Below are 23,662 nucleotides of genomic sequence, written 5' to 3' on the forward strand. Positions count from 1 at the left end.
AGGTTTCTCGATGCTCACCTAATCCGTAAATTTTTTTAACGGCTCTAGAAGGATTTCTAAAAGCATCCACGATGGTTTGGAAAGAGTTCAAAAGTCGTGTCAAAAGATACAAGATTTCACACAAATTTCCAGAAAGATAATGAAAACGATTTGAAGAAGTCCGTCAGTAGTATTGGAGGTCTATTGCGACACCAGGGAGTCCGTGAGAATTCCCAATGGTGGATGAAGGCACTAGAAAACTTATAACATTAATTGGAGCCAATTTTGGAAACATGTGAATTATGAAAAATTTTCAGGAGTTCTGCGCATTAACTTGAATCTTTATGAACGACCAGATTTGCCTACGATATTCTCCAAATTCTCAATTTTCTGTTTCTAGAGGTGATTAGGCTTCCAGTAGCTCAGAAACTCATAATGGACTTCAAGGGTTTATACATGCAGAAATTTTCATGCGCTTCTAGGAAAAAAACATTTTTCATACCTGGATTTTTTCGAGGAATGGGCTGGAAAGTCAGGGAAAGTCAGGGAATTTTATTCTCAAATTTGAGTCGACACCCTGAATACGAAGGGCAGGGATCGACCCGAGTGGTTGGATTTTCACGAAGTACGTCCAGTAATTTGGCTTCGCCGACGACATTGATATTATGGCACGTAACTTTGAGAGGATGGAGGAAGCCTACATCAGACAGAAAAGCGAAGCTAAACGGATTGAACTAGTCATCAACACGTCGAAGACGAAGTACATGATAGGAAGAGGCTCAAGAGAGGTTAATATAAGCCACCCACTACGAGTTTATATTGGTGGTGACGAAATCGAGGTGGTTGAAGAATTCGTGTACTTGGGCTCACTGGTGATCGCCGATAACGATACCAGCAGGGAAATTCGGAGACGCATCATGACAGGAAATCGTACGTACTTTGGACTCCGCAAAACGCTTCGATCGAATACAGTTCGTCGCCGTACCATCTACAAAACGCTTCAACCGGTAGTTCTCTACGGACACGAGACCTGGACGATGCGCGTGGAGGACCAACGCCCACTGGAAGTATTCGAAAGGAAAGTGCTGCGTACCATTTTTGGTGGGGGGCAGAATGGTGAACGGTACGTGGAGGAAGCGAATGTACCACGAGTTGCATCAGCTGTAGCCAGAATGTCGAACAGTAATCCGGTGAAAATGGTTCTCGACAACGATCCAAAGGGAACAAGAAGGCGAGGGGCACAGCGGGCAAGGTGGATCGATCAGGTGGAGGACGATTTGCGGACCCTCCGCAGACCGCGTGGTTGGCGATGTGCCATGGACCGAGCTGAATGGAGAAGACCTTTATGTATTACACAAGCCCCTCTGGCCTTAGTCTGGTAATAATAATAATAACCATTTCACTATCACCATCACTGATGAACCTACGTTGATTGCCAGCGACCATGTACTTCGTTTTGCTGGTATTGATCATGAGTCCAATCCTCGCTTTCCCCCTCTTAAAAGGTACAACAGCCTCTTCCACGGCACAGCGATCAATCCCGATAATCGATATAGTCCGCAAATCCCAGTAGAATATGCGATCTTGTGATAATGGTACCGCTTCTTTGCAGACCAGGGGTCACATTGCGCATCTCGAATCGAATCACTCGATTTGTACGTTTTTACATTCGTTTCGAAAAAATTGCGGCATTATTATGTGTTTCGTGTTTCGACTTCATTCAGTCGCAGTACAAGATTTCGAATGGTGCTGTACTAGCTCAATCGAGTATGTTCTGTCCGTTCTGTCCAACGAAATGTAAACAGAGAGAATAAAAGACAGGTATCTCCGTGTTTAGTATTATAAATTCAGTAGAAAACCGAATTATAGCCGCTATCGAAATTGGATTTTTCTCACAATCCATACGTTAAACCTAATTTCGGAAGTAGTGCGCTGTATAGCACATCACCAAATGAAAACAGCGCACCACTTCCGAAGTTAGGTTTAACGTAAGGATTGTGAGAAAAAGCCAACTTTATTAGCGGCTATAATTCGGTTTTGCACCGAATTGATAATATATGCAGCCCGCTGGAGAGATAATCTTCAGCGCATGGCGAATGTGAGTAAACAGAGAGCATAAGAGTAATTTCATATGCGTGTATAGGAATGGGCGTTTTTCGGAAAAATATCGATACTGCCGAATCGATGTTTTTATTACCGAAATATCGATGCCAAAAAATATCGGCGTTAAAACATCGATATTCCGATATATCGATACGCCCGAAAAATTAAGAGCCCGGCAAAAAAAAAAATAGCTTTTCCATTTCAGATCATCAAATCACACATAAAAGATTCGCTGTTTTTGACAGATTGTGCCTAATATGCTATTTTTTTACTTTGAAAAAATCGAAATCCGATATCAGCTACAAAAAAATCGATACGGTCAAATATCGAACATGAAAAAATCGATACAAAATATCGATTAATAGGAACCAAAATATCAATTCCCCATATATCGTATCGGTATCGCCCATTCCTATAGCGTGTAGCCAGTGGCGTAGCCACGGGGGTGGTTTTGGGTATAAAACCCCCCCCAGAGACAAATTTTTTGGAAGAAATTTTTTTTTTGAAAAAAAATATGTACGGGAACCACGCCCCCCCCCCCTCGAACAATATTTTGGCTATGCCACTGCGTGTAGCATGTTGCCTGTTGGACTGTTGGAGAGGCATCCTTCAGGGCATGAATTGGCAGTTAATTTATAAACAAGCAAATTGTGCTCAATGACTATAAAAAGTAATATTATTTATTGAGCAGTTGCAAATTGTTTTGTGAATTGAGATATTGTCACGACACAAATTATAAGTTTTATGTTTATTCGAGCTTATGCCACAAATCCAATGTTGAGTTAAATAATCTAAAGCTAAAGAAGGATTCGATAATAAATTTCTTTGATGTTTCCATGTGTTTTAGTTAAATGCACTTGGGTCATCTTTTGCGCGTTTTTTTTTTTTGTTTTATTTAAAGAGGCTGCTCTCATAACAAAGAGATGAAGTGTCAAAATTGGAACAGCGCATTTGCTGTCAAATCGGTTGTTCCAATCGAGCACAAGGTTGTTAAAGGTAGGAGCATTGCGTCTCTTTGTTTTTAATCCAGGCTCGTTAGTTTTATTTAACTCAACTATTTTACGTAGATTTTGAAGTATACACGTTTTTACGCAGATTTTGGGATAATTAGAGATTGCATATTGTCTGTAAACTTTAAAATTAGGTACAGTATCCCCTGCTTATCCGGATCTCACTAATCCGACGACTGGTTAGTCCGGATCTCGCAAATTCGAAATTTTCCGGATAAAAAAGTACCAACCCCCATTTAAACACATTATGCTGCTAGTTTTAAATTTGTGCTGTGATTTTGTTTTGGTTCATTTGTATGGATTTGACAGTCGGATTAACGAGAGAAACCTCGATAGTTCGGCCATACATTTGTCGGATCAGCGGGGGTACTAATGACACGCTCTCCTTCAACATACAATAATGAAACATTTATTCTCTTCCCGTAGAGAAATAATACCAAATATCATGAAAAACTTTGAGCAAGAAATGACTCTCGAACAACATTCGAAAGCAATAAAGGTGACGAGTGTTTTTCATTCGACTTGAGTCGTTTTTCATGTTCGACTAAATCGATAGAAATACGTTCGAATCGAGATGCGCAATGTCACCCCAGCTCTCCTAATCGCTATATTCAACAGTAGGTTCGAGAGTGCATCACCCTGCTTTAATCCATCCACATATTGATAATGTTTTGATAATTTCGTATTTTTTTATTCAAAACTTTGTCTTGTACATAAACACGCTATGCAGATCAGTAAATCAAAACCAACAGAATCCTGAATTCTACAACCAAGGGCTACCGTAACAAAAAATTGAACGAATGAACAAATTAAAAAAAAAAAAACTATACGGTCTACCTGATCGAAACAAAATGTTGAAGAATAAAGAATATGCTTCTTAACTAAAATCATTCGGTTCGGAAGCCTTCGTTTGAAAGGATGAAGGCTTTTTTCGAAAAGCTCGGCTGTTTCGTTGTAAGAAAGAGGATTAGAAGCATTTTTCTACGCTTCTCGGAAGCGTTGTTCCAAGATGTTCGAAAGTCACCTTTCAAGAGGCTTGGACGACTCCTTTCAAGAAATCTAGAAGCCTCGTTCTAAGCGGGATCAGAAGGTTGCTTTCAAAAGGCCCAAGAGGCCCAGAAGCCTCCTTTGAAGAGGCCCGGAACCCTCGTTTTAAGGGGCCCGGACGCCTCCTCTGCCGTAATCTGAAAAAGTGGCGTATGCGCCATTTTACAAAATACTTGTTTTCCATTTTGCTGTTAAAGAGTACGATAAGTGCTACTCGTTAACACCATTTTTGGAAAATGGCGTATACGTTACTTTGCCAGATTACGGCAGTCCTATCAAGAGGCTTGGAAGCCTCCTATTAAGAAGCTTGGAGGCTACCTTCCAAGAGGCTTGGAAGCTTCCTTTCAAGAGGCTTGGAAGCCGCCTTTCAAGAGGCTCTGAAGAAGCCTCCTTTCACGATGCTCGGAAGATTTCCTTCAAGAGGCTTGGGGCCCCTCCCTGCAAGAGGTTCGGAAACGATTTTCAAGTGGCCCGGAAGCCTCGTTTTAAGTGGCTTGGCCGCCTTTTTTCAAGAGGCTTGGGAGCCTCCTTTTAAGAGGTTTAAAGCCTCCTTGCAAAAAGTTCAAAAGGCTCTTTTTAAGAGGCAGGTTCCATTTAAAAGACTCGGAAGCCTCTTTTCAAGAGGCTCGGAAGCCTCCTTTCAAAAGCCTCAGATACCTCCTTTCAAGAGGATCGGATGCCTCCTTCCAAGAGGCTCGAAAAGCTCGAAAAGCCTTGAAAGCCTCCTTTCAAGAGGGTCGGAAGCCTCATTTCAAGAGGCTCGGAACCATCCTTTCAAGAGGCTCGGAACCATCCTTTCAAGAGGCTCGGAACCATCCTTTCAAGAGGCTCGGAAGCCTCCTTTCAAGAGGCTCGGAAGCCTCCTTTCAAGAGGCTCGGAAGCCTCCTTTCAAGAGGCTCGGAAGCCTCCTTTCAAGAGGCCTGGAAGCCTCCTTTCAAGAGGCTCAGCCTCCTTTCAAGAGGCCTGGAAGCCTCCTTTCAAGAGGCTCAGAGCCTCCTTTCAAGAGGCCTGGAAGCCTCCTTTCAAGAGGCTCAAGCCTCCTTTCAAGAGGCTCGGAAGCCTCCTTTCAAGAGGCTCAGAAGCCTCCTTTCAAGAGGCCCGGAAGCCTCCTTCAAGAGGCTCGGAAGCCTCCTTTCAAGAGGCCCGGAAGCCTCCTTTCAAGAGGCTCAGAAGCCTCCTTCAAGAGGCTCAGAAGCCTCCTTTCAAGAGGCTCAGAAGCCTCCTTTCAAGAGGCCTGGAAGCCTCCTTCAAGAGGCTCAGGAAGCCTCCTTTTAAGAGTCTCTGAAGCCTCCTTTCAAGCGCCTTAGAAGTCTCCTTTCAAGAAGCTCAGGAGCTTCCTTTCAAGAAACTAAGAAGCCTCCTTCAAGAGGCCCGGAAGCCTCCCTTCAAGAGGCTCCGAAGCCTCCTTTCAAGAGGCCCGGAAGCCTCCTTTCAAGAGGCTCAGAAGCCTCCTTTCAAGAGGCCTCAGCCTCCTTTCAAGAGGCCCGGAAGCCTCCTTCAAGAGGCCTGGAAGCCTCCTTCAAGAGGCCCAGCCTCCTTTCAAGAGGCTCGAAGCCTCCTTTCAAGAGGCCTGGAAGCCTCCTTTCAAGAGGCTCAGAAGCCTCCTTTCAAGAGGCTCAGAAGCCTCCTTTCAAGAGGCTCAGGAAGCCTCCTTTCAAGAGGCTCGGAAGCCTCCTTTCAAGAGGCCTGGAAGCCTCTTCAAGAGGCCTGGAAGCCTCCTTTCAAGAGGCCTGGAAGCCTCCTTCAAGAGGCTCAGCCTCCTTTCAAGAGGCCTGGAAGCCTCCTTCAAGAGGCCTGGAAGCCTCCTTCAAGAGGCCTGGAAGCCTCTTTCAAGAGGCCTGGAAGCTTCCTTCAAGAGGCTCGGAAGCCTCCTTTCAAGAGGCCTGGAAGCCTCCTTCAAGAGGCTCAGGAAGCCTCCTTTCAAGAGGCCTGGAAGCCTCCTTTCAAGAGGCTCAGAAGCCTCCTTTCAAGAGGCACGGAAGCCTCCTTTCAAGAGGCCTGGAAGCCTCCTTTCAAGAGGCTCGGAAGCTTCCTTTCAAGAGGCTCGAAGCCTCCTTTCAAGAGGCTCGCAAACTTCCTTTCAAGAGGCTCGGAAGCCGCCCTTCAAGAGGCTCAGAAGCCTCCTTTCAAGAGCTTTGGAAGTGTCCTTTCCAGAAGCTCGGAAACCTTCTTTAAGGTGGATCGGTAGCCTCATTTCAAGGGGATCGAATGCCTTCTTCCAAGGGGCTCGGAAACCTCCTTTGAAAAAGCTCGTAAGCCTGCTTTCAAGAGGCTCAGAAACCTCCAATAATCCTGTAGGAAGCTTGATGGTTAAACTTAATGTGAATTGGAAAGTTGCACGGAATAATAAACATTTCAGTCCACTTTATGGATAGCCGTTAGGGATATACACTGTTAGTTAACTATGGTATATGCCGTTAGTTTTCAGGTCCATTTTCAGTTACGCTTATTTTCATTTACAGCAAAACATAGGGGGTACCTCAATCAGTACTGGAATAAGTCGTGATCGTCATAAGACAGAGAGCAAATCGCCTTTTTCTATTTCAGGCGACCAAATGAAAGAATCGTGTGTTCTTTGATCAATTTCGCATAAAAAGCAGTCATGAAAGTATGTTGTGCGTTATTACAAAATTTTAATTTCTAAATTATTTTAATAGACGTATGTAAAGAATAATGACTAGTCGATGAATTGATTATATTTCTTTAATTCACCAAGTTTAAAGTGATAATGAACACAAAAATAAAGCAAATATTGCACACTTTCATGCCCTGTCACGGGACAAATATTATATATTTTGCCATAATTCATTCCGTTTCACTGAAACGTACGCCGCTTTGAAATCAAAAACAGATGATGTGTCGGCAAGTTGTACTCCCGGAATTGATCAAGGATTTGTCTCAGTCTCAGTCTCATTTGACATTTGATCCGTCGTTGATCGGCCCTCACGAGAACCTACTTGGTATTCGCCGACGAAGGACTCTTCAAGCGGTCATAATTGTGTACGCCGAATTAAGGAGGGTTATTCCTCGGTAATGAATCGCCTGCGAAAAGCATCTAAGCACAGACAAACAGACATAACACATTGAACATTTACTCATCATATACATCGTCGTTGAAACACTAACGACATCTGTTGATTTCAGTTGGTTGGGCAAATAGCGAACCAGATGGCGGTAGTGAGCAAACCTCAAACTCGAGCAAATCCGATGCTCGCGCCACGAGTGATCGATTGGCCAACTAATGACTATTTGAATCGACCGGTAAATCAGTGAACGATGGGAATTCGACGAGTGTTATGTCTGTTTGTCTGTGATCTAAGGTTTAATATCTCAAAAATAAGCAACCTAATCAAAAAAATATTCGGTAGGCGTAGTAGCGGACACTGTCCTACATAACTGGTACCAAATAGATTTTCGTGAAAAGTTCATGCTGTTGAGAAAACCTCCGTTAGATGCCTTTCGCTATACAAATTTCTGGCGGGTAACTCATGCTGGCTATTTTGCGCATATACAATAGCGCCTGGATTTAACAGCGGTGGGTAGAAAATCATCCACTGCCAATAATTCGTTGGCCTACTCATCCAAAGTAGGCGATTCCACAGCTTGTCCATCATCGCTAATATTCATTCTGTTCATCGATACACCGTCACTTCCACTATTCAACAAAGTCTCGAAGTGTTGCTTTCACCTGGCAGCCACTTCGGTTTTATCTGTCAGCAAATTCCCTTGTTGGTCGTTGCACATGACGGGAGATGACGCTGTCTTTCTCCGCACGCCATTGACAGACTCATAAAATCTCCGCATATCGTTCTGCTCCATTTTTTCCTGCGCCTCACTAATAACTTGTTCTTCGTACTCTTTTTTCTTCCTGCGGTGGGTTCGTTTTTCGGCTGCTCTTGCTTTCTTGTACCGATCTCTATTCGATCGGGTATCCGACACCAACATCCGGCTTGTGGCAACGTTCTTCTCGTCTGTCACTCTCTGACACTCCACATCGAACCAACCCGTCCTGGGTCGCCTCTGTGCAGTGCCTACCACTTCTCGTGCTGTTGTGCTCACCGCTCCATGGATCGATTCCCATAGATCGTTGATGTTGTCGCTAACGTTGATTGCACTTATCAGTTCATCGAGCTTCTGGCGATACTCAGCCGATACTCCTTCCGCCGACAATCGCTGGATCAGGGCGGCTTAAAGCCTATCACAACATAAACGGCAAACATATTTTCACCTACCTCACTGGTTTTCTCCACAAAATAGTCATTAGAGATCACCCTTCCTCTAAGCCGCCGTGCTCTCACAAGTTTTACACCCTGAAACAGAACTGTTTGAACCCCTTAGAGTTTGAAGCTCGAGCCTACCAGTCAGTGGATGGGAAGGTCCGTTGTAATAAAGGGTCTATCACAACCCTTGGATAACCTGGGATAAGTTTTCCACGAGTCTAGTTTACATTGATTTCATGAGTCCGATATAGTAATCGTCACGTTGAAAATTTAAGTCAGAAGTGTAAACGTATTGCCTAGTGTCATACAACGAAGATTCGCCTCGGCCCGGGGATGCGTTGAGTATAACGAAAATGATCGATTTTGGGACTTAAAGTAAAGTTTCAACAGATCTTTCCATAAAATCTAGCACAGAAATAGTTAGTTAGATATAAGTAAACTTTATTATAGTAAATATAACCGGACTCCCTAAATGACATTTCCAACGTCAAAAGATGAAACTGATCTGCAAAAATATCTCACCATCCCGTCGATTCCAAACCTATGCCCTACCCGACTAGCTAACATCAATAAATACACGAAACAAGATCAACAGAACTAACCACCAACTCCCACCTTCTAGTAGAAGAACAATTCCGGGAAATTATTCTCGTAAATCGGTCGCTGCTGGTTCATCTTGCTGTTTGCACCATCCACCACCGACGACCCAGCCACCATCAACTGGCTGCTGCAGCTGATTTGCCGCTCGGCGGACAACGAGTTGAAGATCTCGTTTAGCTTGTTCTGCAGGACGTCGTGCTGTGGTTCCGTTCGGCGGACCAAATCCTCGAACGCCGTTTCGCGGAACGTTCGTACGATGGCTGCCTGCTTTTCTCGGGCTTCCCTCTTGTTGGCCTCTGTCGGTTCCGCTAGGACCCGCTTCATAGATTCGAAATTGAAATCAACCGGGAGGCTACGCTTCTGCACCCCGGGCGAGCTGCTAACCGATTCCACGTCGTTGTAGTTAGCTTCCACGATGCTGTTGCGGGCGGCACCTGAAACACGAACGAAGTTGTTGGGAGTGTTGGAAAATGGCACTGTTGGCGTAAGGTACTTACTGGTGTCGACCCACGAGTGGCGATGCGCGGACATATCGGTTTGATTCAGTGCATAGGGAGTTCCCGTCTGGACACGGTTATGCTCTAAACCAGCCTGCTGGAGGCATTCCGCCACGGCGAGCTTATCTATCATCAAGTGCGGTTGGTTCGTGTTGAGAGTGCTCGGAGCCGGTTTGTCGTTGTCCATCAAGGGAGGCAACAGATAGGTGGCGTCCTCCATACGAGCTTGGATAACTTTCTCGGCGTATTCGACGAGTGGCCCAATACCGGTGCAACGACCAATCAGGGCCAGTACTGAAATGGCAATGCTGTGCAGATTGCAGCGATGTTTGGGTGAAAGCTCTACTTCGGTAATAGCCACCTGCTGGACACTGGGAAACATAAAGAGATACGGTTTTTATTAATCAGACAGTGGTCATAGATGAAAACAATTTTACCTCAGTACAAACAGCAGGAACTCCTGCACCGTTTCGTTACATGCCATCTCCACTACCATCAAGCCCGCTGTATTATACGAAGACTTCAGCACTTCCACGTTATTCTCCTGGGACATTCCATCCAAAATTGCCTGCAGTATGTTCGATCCGTATTTGTGCGTGAAGAGAATGTCCGAGCGCGATGCTTGTTCCACAGTAAAGGTGGGATACTTGCTGACCGAGATCACATTGAGCAGATGCTGATTCTGATGGCGATCAAGCAGCTGCTGAAATATTTGCATTACAATAACCCGAATAGCAACGGAAGAAGCGCGAGCCATTTTGAGTAGCGGTTGAAGGAATGATACGGGGAACGCTTTTTCGAACGATACCGTTCGGTATTGAGTTCCGACTTTCAGTAGAGATTTCAGGAGAATGTTTTGTAGGAGTTGATCGCCTTTATTCTTCTTAGACGGATCCGGAACGGTATTCATGATGAAAAGCATAATTTCGATCTTTTGATAATCGGGATGATGATTAGCAAACTCTCCGAGTGCATTGATGAGAGCTTCCTGGTATTGGGTCTCCTCGGGAGAAGATTCGTGTTGTGTGCTAACCGATGTTTTTAGATGCGTCAAGAGATTGTTGATGATATCCAAGGCGGATGGTCCAACACTTTCACCGGCCGCGATGGCGATGATCTTGGAGAGAACAACCGCCAATGAAGTTCGTGTCTTTGGAGATGATGCCAAATTCTGATCCAGATGGGACATCAACGTCTCTACGACCGTGTAGGAATACTGTGGCTGAATCGAGATCATTACAATCCGGAAGGTGTCGATCGCGAATCGATTCGGCACCCACAGCTTGTGATTATCCAAATGCGTCAAAAGCGGCTTCAGTACTGCTCTAATATGTCCAAATGAAGCCCTAGAAACTAACTCCCTTAGCACTGCTTCTGCTAAAACCGGAGGCGTTGAAGGAGTCGCCTCCTGATCCACCAGTTTACTTCCACTCACTGATTGCATATTGAACAGCAGCGACGGAACGATTTTTTCCATATGTTGCTTCTCCCAAATATTCTCAACCAAATCGTCCGACACCGTTTTTCTGATCACACCCTGCAGTCCCTTAATTCCAGCCATCCGAATACTGTCCCTCAGCTCTAAGTCATCGCTGTTTCCGTAGCACATTGAACTGAACTTTGAAATGAAGAAATCGTACCGCCTATGGTAGGAAGGCGTATCCTCCTCGATATTTGCAAACCGCACAAACGAATTCGTCGCCATGATTTGCAACGTTGGGTTCATGTCCTCCATCAGCTTCTGCACCATCCGGAGAAAACTCTCCACGAAAAGATTCAAAATCTGTGCGTGACAAGCCATCAGCAGTAGGTCCATCGCTTCCATTGCGATCTCCACAAACTTGTACCGCTTTCGGTTGATATCCTTCGAAGCCCGCTGATACAGGTACTCCCCGATTCGGTCCAGCTTCTCCGGCGATCGGAGCGAGTAAAACGTCAACTTTTCCATATTGGACTTGACCAGACCGTCCTCCGGGTTGACCGGAAAAATGTTGTCCACCAGTCGTTTGTAGCGAGGCCGCAAGGCCGAACAGCAACCGCAACAACCTGGAGGCAAAGTAGATTAGGGACGATAGATTAGCAATGAAGTGGAGAAGATGACTTAAGCAGCGTATATTTTTTTAAAGTTTAAAAGATCTCCAAGCTTAAGACCTAAGAGCAATATATTTACTAGTGGATTTGAAAATTGGTCTACGTTCGTTGTCAAAGGAACTAAACTTGCAAAACCCATCTGCCACCCAACATGTTTTTTTTTTTAATTTTACGATTGTAATATAATAACATTATATGTACAATCGAATAAGTACTGTTTTCTAAATAATATTTCCGTATCGTTCATAATGCCAACATGGCCGAGGCAGTCTGAAGAAAAAAAAATCAACACTTTTTATATCTCATACGAACCCATCATTTTGCGGTGTCAATCCTACAATTTGATTGTTTTCAAAGGAAGAATATCACAAATGCAGGAATAGAAACACTAAACGTATAATTTTGATGGTATTTGGGCAATTTAAAACATTTTTCCTGCAGCACTTTGACGACAAAACTTTAATACAAAAAATTACTCATATTTGCATTTTACATCCGTCACAAAATATGCCAAAACGACATCGTATACGGAACGAATAGAAAAGTGGAACATAACAAAATCAGCTGTTTGGAACCAGCAGGGCTGGAATAAAGCTAAACAGGCGACGAATGCAGGGGTGGGTGATGATTCAAGTCAAGCTTAAGGTGAAGGTTGGTTTAAATGAATTATTGGCAGTGGCAGTTTTCAACCCGCCGCTGCCATAATCAAGGCGCTATCATATATGCCCAAATAGCCAGCATGAGTTATCCGCCAGAAATTAGTATGGCGAAAGACATCTAACGCGGGTTTTCTCAAAATTTTAAACTTTTCATGAGAAAGTATTTGGTACCGGTTATGAAGGACCACTACTAAAAATCCACACATATTTATTGGCAAAAATCCATAGATTTAACTTATGATGTATATCAGCGCACACATGACCATTCTCCACGCGAACTACTAATAAAATATATATCCAAATAAACTTTATGTGTGGTCTCGAATTAGCAATTATTTAATTTATGTGGGGTTCCATATCGATTATATTAGGGTGGAGTTATTGCAAAACTTAACGGCGACACATATATCTTATATAGATATTTTTGGCAGTGAAGGTGTCTGCAACTACGCTTACCAAATATTTTTTCGATGATGATGCTTAATTTTGAGAAATCGAGCCTTAGATGCCTATAGGCAAATTCGAGAAGGATCCAGTGGTAGAGTGCGCTGCGAGAGTTTGGGAGAAAAGTCGTCAGAAGCGATTATTTACATTCAAAATCAAATTTTCTCCATCCAATTTACTTCACTTTTTGGTATATTGTCACATATTTTCCACTGGCAATGGCTTCTTACAGTCTTTAAGCAGCTGTTGAAGACGAATCCCACCCAAATAAGCCCCGAATTAAAAATCCGGGAATTCATAACCAAGTTAGTGCGGTGGAGGCACTGCAAGAGATCTGCTATTTAATCGGAAAAATCATATGCAAGCGCCCACCGGATGGAAGCTCATCCCAAAGAAAACAATATTTTCTTCCAATTTGCGACTATTTCAGCTTTCATAAATGGTTGGATTAACCAGAAAACGCGAAAATCGTACTCCCTCCGTATGCTGCCAATGCACTTTTTTGACCAACGACACTTTTTTCGTAGTTCTTGTGACGACCACCAGATGTCGAAATGATCGATGAGCTTTACTCAAATTCGCCTATCTTGTTATGGCTAGGCAATTTTTATGCACACTTTTGTTTTGGAAATTTATTCGTATTTATCCGGTTTAAAACCGAAGAAGCAATGATGTTTTCCTTGGAAAATAATTGCAAGCAGCTTCCTTTCCATTACACCAATGGGAGGAAGGTTCTAGTGCACATGTCCGTGGCGGGAGGAAATACTCGATACATGCAGGTGTACGACTTGCCTCCGGAGGCAACAGATCACGACCTTTCTTCAGTTATGTCGAAATTCGGGAAAGTGACACGAACAGTGCGTGAGCGATTTCCAGCCGAGTTCCAGCTGGACATGTTCACTGGTGTGCGTGAGCTGTGGTGGAATTCAATGGGATTGTACAAACTCTTCTTATGACAAGTGAAGATATTCCACTTAAAAGCTCAAAATAATTTTCTTAAGTTTTTTTTTATTATTCGAAGAGGTCCGATAGCAATTTCAGCAAGTAGTGGTTCCAAATCATCGTCAGACCCACCTCAGTGTTTAATATTTCTTGATCTGAATAGGTCCGATAGTTGTTCAGAGCATTGATTGATTAATTTTAGAGTTGGATTTTATTGATCTCGCAGTGCGTGAGTTAAGAGATTCGGTTTCTTAGACTCGTGTCTTCTGTTAAATTTTCTAGCACTTTTAAAATGAGTATCTACACCCAACCGGCGGTTGTTAGATTTTCTAACAATTCTGTATAAGAACCTACCAAAACTTGTATGAAAACTGGGCATATGCGAAATTGCTAGATTCTTATACAAATATTGTATAAGAATCTAACAATATTGCAAGCTTTTCTTACATTTTTTGTATAAGAAGCTAACAATTTCGCATATGCCCAGTTCTTATACAGGTTTTGGTAGATTCTTATACAGAATTGTTAGAAAATCTAACAACCGCCGGTTGGGTGTATAACAAAACGAGCGTCCTTATTGCACTAAAAATTTTGGATCCACTTTGTCATGCAAAAAATTATGATTTTTTGAAATAATAAGATGGCTGTAAAGAACTTTAAGTATGTTTAAGAACTTCCAACGCGACTCTACAAGGTTCCTTGCATTAATTGCATCAAAATTCGACACAGAAAAAAAAGATTTTTTCTGCAATCCACATGGACTTCGAATGATATTTGAAGCATCTTTAAACTACTAAACAAACCCATATTACATCTTTTTGGAAAGATTCAAATTGTTCTCCAAATGTAAAATTTATGCATTTTATTTCCCTTAGAAAAGGGGGGCTCTCAATAAATGTTTCGCCAAAGGCGCTGGGAATCCACGCTACGGCTCTGTTTATATCAAAAAGTTGGTTAGAAATTTGATAAACTGTTTTGCGGCATACATTGCGATTGAATCGAAGAGTTTTGAAAAAAAAAAATAAAGGAATTCCGGTGGAATTACGGGAGCCGAAGGAATGGAAAACCTGGAAGATGTTTTTGAATTTCTGAAAATTTGCTAAAGGAACTCCTGAAAAAAATCCAAAGGAGCTTCAAAAAAAAAATTTGATATTTAAAGAAATTTTCAAAAGAATTCCTAAAAGAATTTCTGAAAGTATTTCTAAATTTATTTGCGGAGTAATTTATTAATGAATCTCCGATGTAGCGTAGAATGTAGTATGTGGAGAAATTTACGACGGAATTCCTGGAGGAGCTTTTGAAAGTATGCCTGAAAGATGACTTGATGACTAACTGAAATTAATCCTGGAGGAATTTATAACGAAAAAAATATTTTCCGGACGAACTTTGGAAAAATTTATGAAATATCTCCTGGATAAAATTTCCGAAGCACCTCCTGAATTAAATTCCTAAGGAATTCTTGAGAATATCCGAAAAAGTATTATGATGGATCGACTGTAATACCGATTTTTTTTGGGTATTTCTTTTCGGCATGAAGTCTTAATTCCAGGTTCAAAACAGTGTTTTATCTTACTACTGTCGGAATTTTCAAAGGAATTCCCGAATAAATTCCAAGAAGAATTCCCGAAGGGATTCCTTTATATATTGCTGAAGAAATTCTTGCAGGAGTTTCTGAAATAATTTCCGAATGAATTCCTGTAGAGATTTAAGGTGGTTATACAACAAAGCCGCAAATCGGCCATCTTGGAAACCACGTGATTTTCCTAGTGATTTTTCAAAAGCACGAATTGAGAGAACCACAACGTCCATGGGTATGAAACATCCGTATATCGTTTGCATAATTATGCTAAACAATCGACTTTAATTTCAGCATTGTACGAAAATTATTACGCTAGATATGAACTTTTGATAATAGAAGTAGAAAACCGTGTGGTGAATTTAAAATTCACCACATGGCTTGATTGTATAACCACCTTAAGAATTTATATGAAAATTCCAATAGGTGGATTCGAGAAGGATCCAGTGGTAGAGTGCGCTGCGAGAGTTTGGGAGAAAAGTCGTCAGAACGATTATTTACATTCAAAATCAAATTTTCTCCATCAAATTTACTTCGCTTTTTGGTATATAGTCTCATGTTTTCCACTGGCAATGGCTTCTTAAAGTCTTTAAGCAGCTGTTGAAAACAAATCCCACCCAAGTAAGCCGCGAATTAAAAATCCGGGAATTCATAACCAAGATTGTGCGGTGGAGGCACTGCAAGAGATGGACTGTTTAATCGGAAAAATCATATGCAAACACACACCGGATGGAAGCTCATCCCAAAGAAAACAAAATTTTCTTCCAATTTGCGACTATTTCAGCTTTCATAAATGATTGGATTAATCAGAAAACGCGAAAACCGTACTCCCTCCGTATGCTGCCAATGCACTTTTTTGGCCAACGACACTTTTTTCGTGGTTCTTGTGACGACCACCAGATGTCGAAATGATCGATGAGCTTTACTCAAATTCGCCTATAGGTATGGGTAATGAAATACATTTATTTTATTTATTTTAAAATTTTACCAGAAAACCGTCCAGATATTCTTTCGAGAACTCTTCCAGGAATAGTTTACAAAATTCCTCCAAGAGCTCAATTGGATGCTCCTCCAGGAATTCTCCTGTAAACCCTCCCCTTTGTAAATTTCTTAAGAGATTCCTTTAGTAAAACAATGTAATATTCCTTTCAAAATTTCTGCAGGAATTATTCCGGAAATTTTGTTGGAAGAATTCTAACGGAAACATTATTGAAGAATAAAATATGAAGTCCTAAAGGAATATCCAGCGGAGTTTTTGAAGGAAATTCAAAACGATCTCCTGATGGAATTTCGTAAGAAATTTCTAAAAAAATTTCGAAGAAATTCTCAAAAGGTTTTCTAAATCAAATTTTCGAAGGATTCCTGAAAGTTTTTTTTTCGGATTTTTCGAAAGGATTCCTGAAATAATGCTCAAAGGAAAATCCGAAGAAATTTCGAAGGTCTAAAATTATTCCTGGAAGAGTTGCTAAAAAAATCCGGATGAATGAGCGAAGAAATTTCTTTAAGAATTTTCAATAAAATTCCTGTGAATTTGAAGAAATTCCTGAGGAAAATTTCGAAGCAACTCCAAGAAATTCTCCCTAGAGTTCCGGAGGGATTTCTTGAGAAAGTACTGACAGAATTCTTAAAACATTTTCCGAAAATATTTCGTAAAGAAAATTCGGCATGACTTTAGAAATTTTCGTATTATTCCAATCTTTGAATTTTCGATGGAATATTATGAGGAATATCCAATGCAATATCCAATTTCGTACTTCGTAATTTTTTTTTTTCAATTTGTCTTCGGAAATACCTACCTTTCAAAATATCCTCGGAAATTATTTTGTAACTTCCATTAGGCTTTCAGCGATCGTGTACGTACACGCACGTTTCACTCACACTTTTACTCGGTTTGTTTGCAACCACGAGCAGCTGTCACGGCAAAATCAAATGGGATTGTTTGCAACCACGAACCTGCGTTCGTGTTGGTGAGAAATGTCGGCGAGACCCTAATTGGAAATTTGTTTTGAATTCGAACGAAAAAAATTTCAGGAGAATTCCTTTTTTTTATTATTTTTTGAATTCCTTTGGAAATTGCCTTAGAAATTCCTACGGAAATTGAATTAGGAACCCTTTAGAGTTTTTTTAAGGTGATTATACAATCAAGCCATGTGGTGAATTTTAAATTCACCACACGCTTTTCTACTTCTATTATCAAAAGTTTATATCTAGTTTATATCGTACAATGCTGAAATTAAAGTCGATTGTTTAGCATAAGTATACAAACGATCTACGGATGTTTCATACCCATGGACGTTGTGGCTCTCTAAATTCATGCTCTTGAAAAATCACTAGGAAAAGCACGTGGTTTCCAAGATGGCCGATTTGCGGCTTTGTTGTATAACCACCTTAAGGAATTGCATCAGCAAATATGTCTGTTTTTTTTTTGTCATACAAATTCTCCTACTAATTCCTCTAGAAATCCCTTCCATATCCCTAGGAAGAAATTTTTAGAAATCTCGCTTAACTTTTCAAAAGGACCTAAGTAACATTTTTTTCATGAATTAATTTGAGTACTGCAGTAAAAATTACATATATTTATTAATAATATATGTATGTAATTTTTAGTGTCCGCAGAAGATGGTCGTAGGCCAGTGAATCGACCGAAACGTCCGAACAGCCTGCCAAATCAATGTGTTGACTCTATTCGCCGAATAATAGTCGATGAAAATTCCATACAGCGATTGGGTCCTAAAGTTCTACATCGTTTATGGTTGCAAACGATAGTACATTGGTCAAGAATGCATGAACCGTATTAGAAAAATTCTGATAATAGTCTATGTCAGTAAAAATCATATTTTTGTTAAGAAAATTATTTTGAGCTTTTTAGTGGAATGTCTTCACTTGTCATAAGACGAGTTTGTACAATCCCATTTAATTCCGCCACCTAATTGTACCTTGACAGATAAGTATTTCGACCTCAACAGTAAGGTCGTCTTCAGTGTCTCGTACTTGACTCGACTATTTTTGTGTTTGAAGCATTTCAAGACATGTTTTGGGCTGAACGTTTGTTGCTGGAAAGGCAACATATCAGAATGAATGAACCATCAGCCCAAAACGCCAGGCCCATATTTCAGGGCCGATGCACACGTAGCGTCATTTGAACGCAGTGTGAACTCAGTGTTAAAAAAACGCAGGTGTGCATCGGGAAAAAGTGGTAACGCCGCGTCGCCGGACCGATGCACACCTGCGTTATTTTACCGCTGCGCGCACGTGGCGTTGAAAAGACGCTACGTGTGCATCGGCCCTTAACTGTCAACGGTTGCGTCAAGTGCCCTGCGGTGTTTTGCTAGTGCGGTTTGAATCATATTATTCAGTACCGCAAAGAAATCATCTGCTTATCACTTTAATGTAAAAGAGGTGAAGTCGGCGAACAGAATTCTCTCTTGCGACATTCGCCCTTATTCCAGATAGAGCTTGATATCTCCATTTTTTTGGCATAATAAAGAATATGAATTGCTTTTTTAAATGTCATGTAAACATATTTTTTTTTGTCTGCCCTAACCGGAGACAACAACTTTTGACAAAAATAAAAATAAAAATTGGACGGAAAAACGCATATAAGGTACCCCGGGGCAAGTGAAAATACGGGGTAAGTGGGTACTATGGCTGCCGACTAATCGGTTAACCTTTTTAATGGTAACAATGTTCTAGAAAGATAAAGCAAAATAATCAACGAATTCGCCTGACACAAAAAATTGGAATCAAAACCATTTGCGGCACCATACTAATGATATTGTTTAATCATGACTTCAAACTACCGGCAAAATCTATGACAAAAAAAAAGCCAAAATTTGCAATTTTCACTTGCCAGTTTTAACATACATGGGGCAAGTGGAACATATTTGAAAAACATTTTCTATAGAGCCTGTTTTTAGATTGTTTTCTAGTAAAAATAACTTCGACACTCATATAGGGTAAAAGTTCCGATAGTCGTGGGTGTTCCTATAGTTGCGGTAGTACGGTTTGCAGGGAATCAACAAATTAAACGCAGTAGGCCACATTACCAGTCAATTAGTTGACCTGTCATAACACGATAGAGACAAAAACAACATTGGAATTCCATTTAAACCGGTAAAGTATCTTTAAAATACTTTTTTTTTCTCTCCTTTGCGCCAATAGTTACGGTAGTGTTCCAATACTTGCGAATCCCATATAAAACCTATGTGATTCGCAACTATAGGAACACGAATAACAAAATACCGCAACTATTGGAACAGTGCACCAATAATTGGAAGATTGATTTCAGGTAACAAAATAGGATTTTGGTACAATTATGACACGCTCTGGATAAAATTGAAATAATGAGCTTTCGGATGCACTTTCAAGGTAAGGGAAATGAAATATAGATTAGAAGTTATCGAAAAATTAGTGTCGGAATGTGCTTAGTTCCTCCACTATTGGGTCTTTTACCCTATCATATGGATCTGAATCAAATGCAGTTGATATCGTTGGTTTCGTTGTTAAATAGTAATGTACAGATAATTAACAAATGTTTATTTTTCATTCTAAAAATAATCTCCTGCATGAAATAGAGCAATGGACAATCTATTTATTCTACAATAGATCAACAGGTTTTTTCTTGTGTTTTGTTATTTTTAAACATCGCATCAGATTAACAGATTTTCAGATAAATAAAGTGCTTAAGACATAAATTCGCCATTTCGTTCTATTACAAAGTTATAACACTGCGCATCGCCTGAATAAAAACGTTCCTTTTGAAGTTCTAATTTATGTAATAATTTGTGTTCTAAAAAGCGAAAAATGAACAAAGATTTGCTCATCGCTTCCATCTAACACATTTGGTAAGAAAGTAAGCTAATGGAAAGCCAGACAATATCCAATTAAACAGTAAACCGGCTGTTGTCTTGTTTTTATATTTGCTAACAATCTCTTTACAATCCCTTTCTTTTTTGCAAAAACAATAGTCTGATAAGCACTAAACCTTCATCCATGATCTGAAATACTACGACTCAGATATTACATGAACATTATATCTAAATTCTTCAAATTAGTTTCGTTCGACAGTATAAAGCCAGGGGGAGAAGGCGGAGCACTGAATCCCTACCCCAACATGTGTGACATCTGGATTTGGTTCTAAACTGTAAACAACAGTGTTAATTCTCTATCACCTTTTTGTTATGGCGAGGCAATTTTTATGCACACTTTTGTTTTTGATATTTTATCAAAATTAAACACTCAATCATGCAGCAATATAACGATATGGTATGCTTGAGATACCTGCTTGATTAGAGGGACTCGAAAAAGAATTTATTTGCAATAACTAACCGAATATAAAAATGTTCGCATTAACGATTGCGCCCTAACACCGGTTCTAAGCTTCGATGCAGAGAACACTAGCTTTGTTCGCCAGTGACAGGCGTATGAGGCCCTTGTATAAAGCAGAATAGGTCCCATTTGCCCCGTTTGAAGATTTTCCTGAACTATCGTTTTTTTGATCCCACTTGCCCCGGGGTACCTTAACTTTTTATCGGAAAAAGATATTGAGCATATTGACCCACCAAAAGTTGCAATTTGAGCTCTGAAAGTCACCCGAAGACGACCTTTTTGAGAAATCTAAAACAAAAAAAGTAGACCAAAAATACTGTTTTTTAGGAACACCTTAATTTAATAAGGTAAAATTGCTCTAAATCAGCCAACTTAAGAGCTACAGAAAAAGCTTTTTAGTAAAAAAAAACTTTGTTAAACATAATAACATGTCAGTATTCTGAGATATAAAAGAAATATTTTCATTTTTTTATATGATGGGCCACCCCTTTTTTTTATTGCACCATAATGATGGCCTTACTATTTCTATTTCTAAAAAAATAGTTTTGGCGTAAAATGCATCTTTTCGCGTAAAACTGTATCCTGGACCTTAGTGCATTGGTCTTAATAAGAGATGGGGCACAATTATTGCTGTTTTTGATTACTAATCAAAAGCAAGCAAACCGTCGTGTGGCACAATTTGGATAAGAGTTTCAATATATTTACATCTATAAATGTGGTTACCACAAGATCACAACAATTGTGTGGAATAACAGCGTCTCAAACGTTCGTACGCTTCTCCTTCCAATGACTCTCGATTGTTATGCGTATGCACTGATTTGTTTTGGAAAGTTACGTAATTTCGGGCTCAAGGACGAACCGATAAGCTTCATGGGAAAGAAGTTCAACGATAAGCAAAGAGTAGTTAACTTACATCCTTCGGTGCACTTTTTCACAAACGAATCCAGAAATTCTGGCATCTCCACTGGTTCGAAGCAGCATCTTATCATCGACATTTTTATTTCTGTTTTGAGATCGTTGCACTTTATGAGCCTTTTAGATTGATTGAGAATTACTTATTCTGGATGAATTTTGTTTTAAAAGCGTTGTATTTATTTAATTTACATATTTAGACTATTGATTAGATCACTTGTATTAAGCATACGATGGAAAAAAGAATGCAAATTTAATTAGGATTGGTCTATTTATAAAGTTTAGGTAGACTTCAATATTAGAAAACAGAATTCGATTCTGAATTTGTTAGAAGCCCAATGATTTTAGAATAACACATCTAACACTATTAAATTATCTTACAAACTATGAACATATTTCACTATTTTAACTTGAATTTCATTATTTGGGAAAACAATCAGATTCCAACTTTTCCTTCCATGACACACTTGTTTCACCGAAAAGTTCTGCTTAGAAGTGGCAAATTTCCACCCACTTCCGATTCCACGTCATGCGCAGTTCGGCATGGTTCGTTTCCAGCCCGATCGGTTATCATTCATTGACTGAACGTAGACAACAAACACAACAGACGACACGATTTCACATCACAGAAGTAGATAGATAGGTGCTACCTTGCAATCTCTGGGGATTTACCATCTAGTAATTTGATTTCGTACTGATGATGACGAAGAAAATCAAAACAAACAATGCGTAAAGAGTGCGCACAACGACCCCCAAATTAGTGTGGAGCTGGTTGCCGCGTGTTATCAGCTTATTCACCACAAACATACGCTCCCGTTGATACGCGAGAGATCGTGAGCGGCAGACCATATTCACCACACCACCCTCCACGATGGTCGGCACAGTACCTCCGAAACGGGCGCTAATGGAGCATGGCATTGAAAGCGGTAAGCCAACTGCAACGCCAGAGGATTCCTCTGCTCGCTGCAAAACAATGCGAATGGCCTTCCTTTTTGATTTGAAGAGGCTCTCGATGTTTGAGTTTATGAATGAATACACGCTGATTGGATTGGTACGTGGAACCTTTGCTTATACAGCTGATCTACCTTGGTGGCAAAGCTTCCTATTTTTTGTTTTTCGTTTTCTGTTATAGGGACACGGCAGGTATTTTCGTTTGTTCGTCATAGTCTCGAAAACCAATAAAGAAGACGCTTTTTTGTAAAACTCATACGTACCAAATCGTAAGCTCAGGAGAAAAGTTCTGCTATAGTGCAGTTCTAGCAAATGTACGTTGCTTTCGTTGGTTTTAGCCCCTACGACGATGGACGGAAATACCTGCCGTGTCCCTACTGTCTTTAGATTTGATTGCCCTCAACTACGTGCTACTTACATACATACAGCATGTGGTGGGTACAAGCGAATTTGGAATGGATTTGGCGTTAGCTTGGAGTTAGTAGATATGTATAGGTACTGTACATGAATGAGCAATGACATCTAATTATATTTTTAAAGTACAACGTGAATATTAGTTCAATATTTTCAATCTATGCTGATCCATTGTAGGTAGGGGAGACTGTGTATAGACTTGATCCCCTTTTCTGATTTCCGATGTATCACAACCAAAAATAAATAAACATACGCGATTTCCACACAGACTCCTAAAATATAGTATTTAACTTTACTGATGTATGACAGTCCTTAAATTATTGTTGTTATTGATACATAATCGATTTTTTGGAGTGCTGTCAAAAATCGACTTTGAAAATATTTGGGGGAAATTGATCCCTCTCCAAGAACTTGCTTTAATAAAATTAGAAAGGTGCCCTCAGATTTTTAAATATTTTCCTTTCAAAATACGCGGAATTATCGAATTGCTGTGCGTATACTTGAACGATTTTTGTTATTGAATTCGACAGCACATGCAATTTTAAAATTTGGGGAGACTTGATCCCATTTCTATGAGATCTACGCAACAAATAATTTTTCCACCCAACCCTTCATCAAATCCGTCAAATCTACAAAAAATTAGAAGCCTAAGAAAGGTTTTTAATTTTTTTGAATTTTTTCGCCAAATTTTTGTATGGGTGACTAACGGGGGATCAAGTGTCCCCATATTGAGGCAATAACTTCAAATTCAAATATCCTAAAACTTTGATGGAATGTTGACATTTTTATCAGTACAGATCAATTAGCGTATTTATGGCTTGTTGCTGTGAAAAAATGAAAGAATTTGGTCATTGTTATGAAAAGTTGTTCAATATTTGCGTGGCCAAT

The 23,662-nt window shown here is 40.4% G+C and overlaps 1 protein-coding gene across 2 annotated transcripts; it reads right to left on the bottom strand.

Moving 5' to 3' along the window:
• Positions 1 to 8,780: 8,780 nt before the first annotated feature.
• LOC134202747 (protein EFR3 homolog cmp44E-like) lies at positions 8,781 to 21,632 on the bottom strand. 2 transcript variants are annotated; one of them, XM_062677745.1, is made up of 4 exons: positions 21,411 to 21,632; positions 9,895 to 11,503; positions 9,458 to 9,828; positions 8,781 to 9,394 (listed from the first exon to the last, which is right to left on the bottom strand). In XM_062677745.1, exons 1-4 carry the CDS (start codon positions 21,490 to 21,492, stop codon positions 8,979 to 8,981), a joined length of 2,478 nt encoding a protein of 825 aa, XP_062533729.1. In that variant the 5' UTR covers positions 21,493 to 21,632; the 3' UTR covers positions 8,781 to 8,978. The 2 variants fall into 2 exon arrangements, with proteins under 2 accessions (XP_062533729.1, XP_062533730.1); XM_062677746.1 differs by lacking the exon at positions 21,411 to 21,632 and adding an exon at positions 11,861 to 12,040.
• Positions 21,633 to 23,662: the final 2,030 nt, after the last annotated feature.

The sequence above is a fragment of the Armigeres subalbatus genome, unplaced genomic scaffold (assembly GCF_024139115.2).
Source record: "Armigeres subalbatus isolate Guangzhou_Male unplaced genomic scaffold, GZ_Asu_2 Contig1400, whole genome shotgun sequence".
NCBI classification, from domain to species: Eukaryota; Metazoa; Arthropoda; class Insecta; order Diptera; family Culicidae; genus Armigeres; species Armigeres subalbatus.